Genomic DNA, 11,721 nt, shown 5'->3' with positions numbered 1-11,721 from the left:
ACTGGAAGTGGCATATTGGAAAAGAAAGGTTCTGCTGCATAACTGGGTTTATAACAGACTCGTTTAAAGTGGGTTTAGAGCGACTCAGTGATACACATGCATTTCTAAGCTACTTGTTTTTGTATGCATTCCAAAACATTTTTGAAAACAAATCTCAGGTTTAAAATTCATAATGACAAAATAATCTAGAAGTACAGCTTTGTAAACTGACAGATACACATTCTCTTACGAGGCAATATATAGGGTGGCAGCGGACTGCAGAGTCAAAATTAACATGAACCACACACGCAAGTGTTGGTGGGGTCATGGAGAATCCGCAGACCACTGTGCAGTAGCCAGGCGCAGGGGACGAGGGGAGCACCCGCTGACAGGGAAGAGCTAAACGCATCGTAGTCAACCCATGGCGTAGAACGTCGCCGTTCAACCAAGCCATACGAGCAGACTCGGAGGAATTTCCATGAGGTACTGTCTGGTCACAAAAGCAAGATGCAAAACATATATTTCTGGTATGATTCCATTTTAGTAAAACAAGGACAAAATAACCCTGTATGTGTGTATATTTACATGCACATAAAGGAAAGTGGAGAAGAGTGAGTGTCGAGAAAAACACTGTAAGATCTAATTCACGGATATATCTGGCATCTACTGCAGATCTGGGATATACAGGGAGGATACTGCTATGGGTGGATGAGGGGGGGAAGGGTTTAGAGGAAAGCAAACTCGAAAGTAAAAGAAAAACCCACAGCACTAAAACTTCAAGCACACGTGCTATCACATTTATTGTTATAAAAATTATGTATGAAGGTAGGCATATGCATTCATGTAAAAAATCTTCCTGTACTTAAAAAATAGCCAGAATGAAAGAAACCAAAGAAGAACACAATGGGTCCGAGGCTGATGCCTAATGGCCTCAGGGGTGGCCATTTTTAAAAATAAAACCGGCCTTAAACACTTGGGAGTTTTCTAACTGTTCTTTGGATTTAAACGACGACTTAAAAGTAAATCCTCCATAACCAAAGCTGTACCTCAATCAAGAATGCACTTGTTCATAACTAACACAGATTGGATTGCCCTCCAGGAACTCTGTGAGTCAAAGGTGGCCCAGAAGTCAGGAGACCTGGGTAAACGTCCTGCCGTGTCCAGCGAGTCCTCACGTGGCCTTGAGCAAGCAGCGCATCTGCTGGGTCTCAGCGTTCACAATGATAAAATGAGGGGCGGCCCCAACGGTTCAGCCCTAACATTCTATGAATTCCTCCTGATTTTCTTAACTTGAAAAGCTCAAGCAGTATTTGCTAATTTAAACATAATTAAACGTAAACAAGGTTCATAGAACTTTGTGTTGAGGTTCAGAAACAAGTCCATTCCAGAGAAAGCAGCCCCTTGTGGGTTTTTTTTCCCCCTGAAATGATCACTAAAGTGCAGAGCCCATCATACCTTTAGGAATAGGCTGGGAATGCTTTGCACCTTGGCCCAATCTAAAGTCCAAATATAAAGTTGGTGTGTGAGTGTAACTCTTGGACTGCAAAGAAAAAGGAAATCATCACCATCTTTCCACGAATAAGGTTCATCTTTACCTCAGCTGGACCCTCTGTCATGGGCCTGGAGTCTGGATCCATTAACATATACAATTCCTCCTTGGCAGATGCTGTTAAAGCAGGGAGGATGGGCTGCCAATATAGCCCCCTTCTTAGGGTCTCAGTCTAAAAGTTAGCCCTCCTAGCTTGACAAGCTAATTTCCAGATGACAGCTGTCTCCCTACAGCCATTTCTCAAATATGACCCAATGTCAATAGTTTACTGCCTAATAGCTGCTCCAACTTTCTCACTTCTACCCTTCTCCTGAATGTGGTAGGTTAATGCACATCAGATGCATGTTTCTTCCCCAGGTCTCAATAAAGCCATGTCTATTTTGAAATTCAAAGAAGGCAGCCTGTAAATATTTTTATTTGTTCTAACTTGGCCCTCTTGCATAAAAAGGTGGTCCAACGCTGCTGGCCTGAAAAAGCCACAGCTCAAAATGTAAGAAAGACCCACTTTTGCAGGATTTTCCATTGTAAACAGTGGCTTTGATTCGATCAACAGTTCAGCAGAGTTTGTAATTCAATATAACACCATTCTGAATCACTGGCACAGACCAAAATCTGAGGGATTATCACTGTTGCCATAAACTTTATGATGTTTCATTGTTTACCACAAAGTCCCAGTGGTTCTGTTCTACTTATTTTTTTTAACTTAAAAAACACACAGAGATGAAAAAGTACATAACGCCAGATTCGGCAAGGATGTGGAGTGACTGGAACTTTCATACGCTGCTGGTGGGACTATCACTTGATATAAACACTTGAGAAAACTGTGTGGCAGTACCTAGTACAGATGAATATATGCATAATCTATGACCCAGCATTCCAACTCAATAGGCGTGTCCCCAACAGACATGTCCACCTGAAGACATGTACTCAAATCTTGACGGTGACACTGTCAGCAATAGCCCCAAGCTGGAAATATTCCCAATGTCTTTAATGATAGAATGGATAAATGAACTGTGATGTATACAAGGGACTACAATACAGCAAAGAGAATGAACGAACCCAGCTATATGCAACAACTCAGATGAATCTCACAAGCACAATGCTGAACAAACGAAGGCAGACACAGATTGTATAACATATGATTCCACTTCTATAAAGTTCGAAACAAGGCAAAACTAATCTATCGTATCAGAAGTCAGAAAAGTGGTTACCTTGGGAAGGTTAGTAACTGAATGGGGTTTTAAAGGGGGCTTCTGGAGCCTGGCAATGTTGTTTCTTGATTTCACGGATGAGTTCACTTGGTGAAAATCCTCTGAGCTGTACACGTGATTTGTGCAGTTTTCTGTGTATGTTATATTTTAACAAAAAGCTTACACTCATTAAAAACACGCATGTGTAAATAGACCACAAAAGAAAATCCAGAGCCCAGAATTGTTTACTATCCTTGATAAAGGCATCACTTGGCAGAGAAAAACTATGTAAACTCCATGAGGACATGGACATATCTGCCCTTTTCACCCGGGGCCAATGCACAGGGCCTGTCACATAGTAGGTGTTGAATAAATATTTACCAAATGATGTTTCATAATGGAAAACCTCACGTATAATAACAAATTTATTTTTTAAAAAATAACAAATTTATTTACAGTATACATAGCATATTCATCAACTGCTTTACCACCACGTAGCAAACTGCCTCTCTTCAGGACAAGTGATTAGGTATGGCCCAAGTGTATGTCTGTACTTTAAGTTTTAGAATAGAGAATTGTAAATAATGCTAGCGGAAGATTGTTCCCTTTCCTGTAAAAGTCTCATGTATAGAAGCTTCGGGCTTTAAGTGGTCTGGTACGTGGTTTTATGTGGCTTACGAGGACAAGCTGCACCTATACAGCTCCAAAAGCTGGAAAGGCAAATTCCCCTGTGCATACATAAATGAAAGCAGAAAGACCTGTGACATCAAGGGCAACCTGAGGCCAAAGATTCCCAATCAATCTGAAGAGCTTGGATCACACATGAAACAAGGGCAGCACCCGCGGGATGCAGGGTCTGATCCTCTGGCATCACGAGGTGTGTAAGGCACCATCTGGAAAGGATCTGGTTTTGCCTGATGAAGACTTCTAAAATTACTTCTATAAAGATCAAGGGGAAACTTCACTTAGTATCGGATGACTCCTCTTCCTGGGCAATATTTTGCTCTCTTCCAGAAAAAGAAGGTTCAAGCATCTTTCCCAACCTCTGCCTCCGGGGCCGCTGCAGTATCCCTGCCTACAGCAAGGACATGAATCGAAAAGAGGCTCTCGGTTTAACTTTTACTAGAATTCTCCCAGAATGTAGTCATAAAAATCATTCCAACCTGGAAACCAGGAGCCTCTGATGCTGGTATTGCTTTTCCTGCTGACTAGCAAAGCCTTTATCTTCTTCTGGGCTTAGTTCACTCAATCTGAAAATCTGGTGTTGGGACTTCACTGATGTTGAAGTGTATTTCTGCTTCTGAAATCTGGAGTCAGAAAATTTTAATGTCTTCCTCCACTTTTTAATACTGTAAATTCCCTTCTGATTTCTCAGACTAGAGCTGTAGAGAAGTGAGAACATGGCTGGGGCGAGGGAGAGCCATGAGGGCTGTGGGGAGTGAATAGGGGGCTGCTGGCTAACTGCACTACTCTTGCCCTCAAGCTCGGCCATCAGTTTTGCCCTCCTGGTGAGCTCTTTTCTTCCTGCCTCTAGCTTCTCAACCTAATCCATATTGTCCCCCAAACAGTAACCTCTCTCTCTAATGCTGCAAGGACACAGATATGCGTATGCACACACAGACACAGAATTCTGTACTTACATATTCGTTTACAAAATTGTAAACAAACCAACGAGAGACATTATAAAGCCACAAATATATCCTACTGCCTTACAGCGTGAAAAGGGCTACAGGGAAATATGAAATTCATTTTGAAGGTGTTTTTCACAACATCTATAGCCACAAACAGAATTCGGATTCTACTTTCCTTTTTGTACTGAAAATCAGATCAGTGACGGTTTCAATATAACACGTCTTGAATAAGCAACTACCCCAAACCTATATGTACATTATTCTATTTCAGTTAATCCATCCTGAGATAAAATTCAATTTGAAAGCTGTTCCCATGAGTGTGTGTATACATATATGTATGGATATATATACACACACACAGTTTTCGAAAAGCAAATAGGTATTGCTTTTTAAATTTTTGATCTTCCTTGGTAACTGCTGCTGGAATAGCAAATGTAAATTCTGTTCATTTAACTCAAAGATGATAATGCCAGGCTCAAATGCACTTCGAGCAAATCTGGACTTAATTTTTCCATCACACACACTGCTGCTTTGCAACTATAAAGAAATATCGCCATTAGGCACACTCTTTCCTGAGTTCTGTTTTGTTTCTTTTCATGTATAGTATTAAACTATTAATAGACCCTCAAAATAGAATGAGACTTTAATTAAGCAAATCATTCCTTTTTGTCCTCAATCTATCTATTTCCACAGGATTAAAATAAATTGGTCCAAGGCAACCCAGAATAAAACATTTCTCTATAAATCTGTTTCAGCATGTACCGAACTAATGCACCTGAATTCCATCAGTAAAATTACTCTCTTTTCCCTTTTTCTTTTGGTCCTGATTAACACTGCCTGCACAGGTACTAAAATCCCAAGCTATTCCTCTTTTGTCTTTCTTTTCTTCTCATTTCTTAATTCTCTGTTTAAAGCATTTGGGAAACTTATCTTTAAAGGTTTTAGTCTGGGGCTTCCCTGGCGGCGCAGTGGTTGAGAGTCTGCCTGCCGATGCAGGGGACACGGGTTCGTGCCCCAGTCCGGGAAGATCCCACATGCCGCGGAGCGGCTGGGCCCGTGAGCCATGGCCGCTGAGCCTGCGCGTCCGGAGCCTGTGCTCCGCAACGGGAGAGGCTGCAGCAGTGAGAGGCCCGCGTACCACCAAAAAAAAAAAAAAAAAAAAAAGTTTTAGTCTGTATTTTAAAAGCCCAACGGCTTAAAATCTTACAGTTCAAATACCATGTAAGCAAGCCTTGTAGAAGTGAAGTAACGGAACTCTTTATGAGATGTGAAGGGTAAATTTTGGCTAACCTCTAACAACAGGGGTGCTACCAAACCCAGACAAGCCCTGTCTCTTTATAAATATGTCAGAATTAAACCCTAAATGAGTCTAAGACACCACTCCAATAATGACCACAAAACAAGCAAGACAAAAAAACAAGGTCTACAAAACCACTTCCTTCTGAACCCGAACTACCTTCATCTTCTATCCTTCAAAGACCTCCCGCTTCCCCAGGCTTTTGGTATGATACCCGTGTTAACCTGGTTTCCTTCCTCTGCTTTTATTCTTAAATGTGATCTTAATTAGAAGATGAAATCACTTCCACATGGAAGTTATGTGGCTTAGTACGTCTTCCCAAGAAAAAGAGTGCTATGTTGCTTGCTACGTATAAGCATGGTAAAGAAAATAAAGTCTCTTTCATCTTGCCGCTGCTCCTTTCACAGATAACTGCCACCCGTTTATCCCTGAATGCTGCTCATTTTGCCATCATGCTGGCCTTCCCTAAAAGCACGGCGCAGCAAGTTGTTACATGTCAGAGCTGTAATAAATACTTTCACATCTTTTTGAGAAGTATTTCGAAAACCCTTGATGATTCAGTGATTTATTCAGGAAATGCACTTGAATTCTCAATCTTACTAGACGTTGCTTAAGCAAATTACTCTAAGGTAACAAGTGCAAATCCTCAGTATTGTATAAAAGAAAGAAACAGTGCGTATACCTATTCCTGGATCCTTACTCTCATGTTGGATCATGCCCCTAACGTTGGGCATTTCGTTTTACAGTTGTTCTTTGGCATCACTGTTAACTTTTTTTTTTTTTTTTTTGCAGTACGTGGGCCTCTCATCGTTGTGGCCTCTCCCGTTGCTGAGCACAGGCTCCGGACGCGCAGGCTCAGCGGCCATGGCTCACGGGCCCAGCCGCTCCGCGGCATGTGGGATCCTCCCGGACCGGGGCATGAACCCGTGTCCCCTGCATCGGCAGGCGGACTCTCAACCACTGTGCCACCAGGGAAGCCCCCACTGTTAACTTTTGATGAATATCTTTACACATAAAATTTTGACCACATTTCACACTGAAATTGTACATCTAGAAGTCCAGACATTTTAATAGGGCTCTTGAGATATCTACAGGTTTATGGCCAAATGCAATGTGGCTAAAAGTGAGCTAGCTGGTCAACACGATGACATGACTGAACAGCAATTTTCCTGAACAAGTCTACTGCTAGTCATTGGCTTTTCTGGTCTCTGTAATTTTGCTATCCCACAGGGTCGTTTTCCAACTCATTAGGTGCTCCGAATAGTGGCTTTTTTTCACTCATCTAATCTCCTATTGTTAGAAAGTTAACTCATTCCAACAAATTCCCTGTTGTTACACATTAAATTTTTTTTCCCCAATACATCCTTGTCCAAAAATAGAATAGAGGGATTAGTTGCTGGGGGAAAGAAAAGGAAAAGAAAAAAACATACCTGGAAATGCCTGAAAAAAACAGACAAAAAGAAAAAAAAATCAGGAAAAAATTTAACCTAAAAAAAGTTGAAAGGCACAACCTCCACAGTACAGATACCAATATTTGAACAACCAGTGTCTAGCAGCATGTTTCTGAACGAAAAGATCATTTTTATCAATTGTTACACTAACTGAAATGCTTTCATCCAAATTGGTTTTGGTCATATCAGTTGGTAATTACCTGTAAAAAGTGCCCATCTCATCAAATAAGTGACCATCTTATCTTTTTTTAATCTTAGCTTATTTAAGAAGCAGAAATCGATATCTCGTTACTCTTTTAATTTGACTATTAGTTTGGGTGATATTATTATTTTAACAAGTGCTACTAAATGTTATTAACACAAGAATAACAATAACTAAATATATTGAGGGCTTAGTATATACCAGACACGATTCTTTAATTAATTTATTTATTTTTGGCTGTGTTGGGTTTTTGTCGCTGAGCGTGGGCTCTTCTCTAGTTGCGGTGAGTGGGGGCTACTCCTGTGGTACGCGGGCTTCTCATTGTGGTGGCTTCTCTTGTTACAGAGCACGGGCTCTAGGCACGTGGATTTCAGCAGTTGCAGCACATGGGCTCGGTAGTTGCGGCTCGCGGCTCTAGAGCGCAGGCTCAGTAGTTGTGGTGCACGGGCTTAGTTGCTCCGCAGCGTGTGGTGTCTTCCCGGACCAGGGCTCCGTGTCCCCTGCGCTGGCAGGTGGATTCTTAACCACTGTGTCACCAGGGAAGCCCCAGGCACTATTCTGTATGCTTCATGTGTATTAATTTGGCCGCTTGTATTTCCCGTTCTATAAAATATCTGCTCATTAACCTATTTATGTTTTCATTCATTACTTAGCTCCCTCATTTAAGAAATACTGACTGAGAGTCTGGAGTGTGCTAGTCATTGGATACGTATATCGGTGAATAACAGATCTGCTCAGCCTTTGTGGTTTACTTCCTAGTAAGGAAGACAATTTAACAAATTAAATATAAAATTACACATGCCATAAGTGAAATAAACAGGGCAGAGGGGAGAAAATAAAATGGCATCGAACGAGAAGAGCTGGGGGTAAGAGGTTTCTGGGCAGAGAATGGAGCACAGCATGTGCAAAGGCCCTGAGGCAGTGAAGAGCCTGGAGGATCTGGACACTGACAGGAGAACCACGTGCAGACAGCAGGAGGAGGCTGCAGAGAATGGCATGAGATGAGTTTAGAGAGTTAGAAAAGACCCAGGCAGGATTTCTTTAAAGTACAATGGGAACACACTGATCCAATTTTTATCGTAAAGAGATGTCTTGAGCTGCTATGTGGAGAGCTGGAAGGGAGTAAATAAGAGAGGGGAGACCCCTGAAGAAGCTGCTGCAGTGGGCCTGGCCAAGGCTGGGCAGGGGATGGGAGAGAAGTAGATTTAAAATATATTTCGGACTAGATGCAGGTAGGGGAGGAGATGGAATAAGGATGACCACCATGTTTCCACTCTGAGCAGTGAGTGGTGGTGCCATTCACTCATTCAGACGGAGAAGCCTGGAAGGGAAACGAGTTTGTGTGTGTTTGCTGTCAAGGCAGGTGTGGGTAGGGAAGCAAGACTTCAACTTTTGCCATTTTAAATTCGACATGCCTGGGAACCATGCAAATGGAGATGGCAAGTAGGTAGCTGAATATATGAGTCCACACAGAGCTCAGAGGTGAGGCTTGTGCTATAAATATGAATGTGGGAGTCGTTTGAAAGTGGGAGACATTTGAAACTGACCAAGAGAATAAATCTTAAAAAGCCTTATCACACACACAAACACAAAATTCTGTAATTCTGTATGGTGATGGATGTTAACTAGGCTTACTGTGTATTGTGGTGATTATTTCACAATATACAAATATCAAACCGCTATGTTGTACACCTGAAACTAACATAATGTTACATATAAATTACAATCCAATAAAAATATAAAATAAATGTGGGAGTTGTAAGACTATAAATGGTATCTAAGTCCATGGGATGGGCGAGATCATCCAGGGAGACGACACTCAATGAGAAGAGGACTCAGGACTGATATCCAGGGAAGCTGGGTGTTTAGGGGTCTAGTAGAGGAAATGGCACCTACCTGAGAAGTGACACTGAGAAGGAGCAAAGAGCATCCAGAGACACAAGAACGTATTATCTCAGAGGCCAAAGGAAGGAAAGACAGTGTGGAGGAGGAAGCGTGCAACCCGTGCAAAGGAAGGAAAACAAAGACCTCTGGGTTTGGCCACATGGAGTAGTGACTCGGTGCACTGATGGGGGTGGCCGCCAGGCAGAGGGCCTCGACGAGGTGGGGAAGTGGAGAGAACACGTGCCGACAAATCTTCTGTGCAGTGTGACTCAGAGAGGGGGCAGAGAACTGCAGGGTGTGGGGTTAAGGGAGTTTGGCGCTTCTCAATTTATATGAGAGGGTTTCTTAAAAATAAATTAAAGCTATTTGTCCTTAATATTATTTGTTGGAAAAACCTTGCTTTGGCCTTTCATTTCATTTATGGCATTTCTGACATGGATTATTAGATCTATCCAGCTTTTCCTTCCAATGCTTTTAAACTTCAAAAGTCTTTCCCAAGCAAAGATCATGTTAAATGTTTGCCTGTCTTTTTCTAGTTCAAATTTTCTAACATTTAATTCTTTGATCTACGTCAAATTTCTTTTCCTACGAAGGACGGGATCATGAGCAAAACTGGTTTCTTTGTATGAATGTTTAACCAATTGTCCCAATTGATTCTTCTCTCTTCCCCAGTTGTTGACCATCTTCTGTATCGCTGAGTTCGCACCTATACTTGCGTCTATTTCGGGTAGGTTCTCTTTCTGCCAATCACAAAAAAAAGAGGCTCAGTGGAAAAGACTTCACTGACGAGCTCAGGAGACTCAAGTAAGAGAGGACGATCTGGTCCATAGGAGTTCTGGGCATCACCCAGGCCATGGCCCACGGGGCTTCCCAATCTCACCTTCCTGCCGCTACTTTCCTGCTCTCACAGACCCATATGGAGAACCATAGCCATACCTTCCCCTTTCTTCGGGAGACCTTACGATTTGAGGAAATGAAAAGTAGATTTACCACGTTATTTAAAGCCAAGTTCCAACTCTTGTTGTTGACAATAGGCTGATGCTCTTCAACCAAAGGGTAAATGTCTTCTGTCTCCAATCCAAAGCACTCTGATTTCTGAATTCTTGATTATTCTAAAGAATTCTGATAAGGATCGGGAGAGATTAGTCTCCATCCTCGGTGCCAAAGGCATTACGGGAAGGATTAAAACCCTGTAATCACATTTTGACATATACATGAAGTGCTACGCAAAGAAAAGACAAGAAACTCTTGGGCAAAATGCCAATGATTCTGTATAGGGTGAGAGCTAGAGAGGGCCAGACCACATTTTTTTTTTTTACATCTTTATTGGAGTATAATTGCTTTACAGTGGTGTGTTAGTTTCTGCTTTATAACAAAGTGAATCGGTTATACATATACATATGTTCCCATATCTCTTCCCTCTTGCGTCTCCCTCCCTCCCACCCCTGTAGGTCAGACCACATTTTTAACTTCTATCAGCCATAAAGGATTGCGGAAAATCTTGACCATCAAGCTGTCCAGCTGACCAGAAATTGTGGACATTTTAGCCAAATTATTCTACAGTCTAGTCTCAAGAGTATCCTTTTTCAAGAAGCATTTTAATCAATAGTAACACTTGAGTCCCTCTCTTCTCACCTTGTATTTGGGGTACAGGTAGTGAGGAGAGAAGAGCTAAGGAGGAAGGGAATAAAGATGCTGACAGGACTCATGGGCCTGAAATTTAATCAGAGACGTGTTAATTGTGAAAGTAGAGACTTTGATTTCTTCACCCTTTGAGTCAGCATCCTTGCCTGAAATTGGGTTACAGATGTTCAATTTTTTTTTGGAAAATTAAAACCAGAGAAAGAACAAATGCCCATCCCTTATATGAATAATTCATCCATAATCCTACAAAGGCAACAGTACAATAAAATCACGAACGACCCCCAAATATGCCAACCGGGGGCCTTCCGATCGTTTACCTCCCATCCACGGGTAACGTTTTTCAAGGCTGAGTCAGTAAATCTAGTAACAGATGCTAGAATATTCCTTACAGGGCTTTATAACACTTTTAATCTCTAATAGTTACACTCGGTATATACTAAGGGTCTTTAAGAGGTCTTGTAAGAAAGTGCATCGACGTGGGAGACTATTTGGCAAAGACATGATTTCACAGGGCTCTGGGGACAGACGATTGTGTAGACATGAACCTTCAATTTCATGTCTAAGGGGGAATCTATTATGGCACAAGGCATCTCCTGTGTGATTGTTTGCAGGATGTTCTGACACAGTCGAGGCATCTGAAGACAAGTTAAGTGGCTGAAGGTACCCTTTTGGTGTAGAAAGAGATGGAGGTTCATTCTGAAGCTTTCTTCCATGAAAATGAGCTACGGCATTCCCAAACTGGAGAGAGACATACTCGGCAAGTTTATGTACAAGGGCTGAATGGTGTGATGAGGCAGGGCTACTGTACACATCAAATGGGACAAAACTCAGGAGACCTGAGTTTCGGTCTGGGTTCTTTCCACAACGAGATGTGTGACCTTTGGCCCAGCTGAG

At 41.9% G+C, this 11,721-nt stretch overlaps 1 protein-coding gene across 1 annotated transcript in view; it reads right to left on the bottom strand.

Moving 5' to 3' along the window:
* Positions 1-11,721, bottom strand: part of PIR (pirin) — a 97,678-nt gene that overhangs the window by 32,404 nt on the left and 53,553 nt on the right. The window contains exon 6 of the mRNA XM_024744130.1: positions 1,435-1,519. Within this exon, the coding sequence (XP_024599898.1) occupies positions 1,435-1,519 (85 nt within the window). The remainder of the gene's footprint in view (positions 1-1,434; positions 1,520-11,721) is intronic.

This window comes from Neophocaena asiaeorientalis, unplaced genomic scaffold (assembly GCF_003031525.2).
Source record: "Neophocaena asiaeorientalis asiaeorientalis breed wild unplaced genomic scaffold, Neophocaena_asiaeorientalis_V1.1 scaffold882, whole genome shotgun sequence".
Classification (NCBI taxonomy): domain Eukaryota; kingdom Metazoa; phylum Chordata; class Mammalia; order Artiodactyla; family Phocoenidae; genus Neophocaena; species Neophocaena asiaeorientalis.
This window is presented reverse-complemented; position numbering and strand designations above follow the sequence as displayed.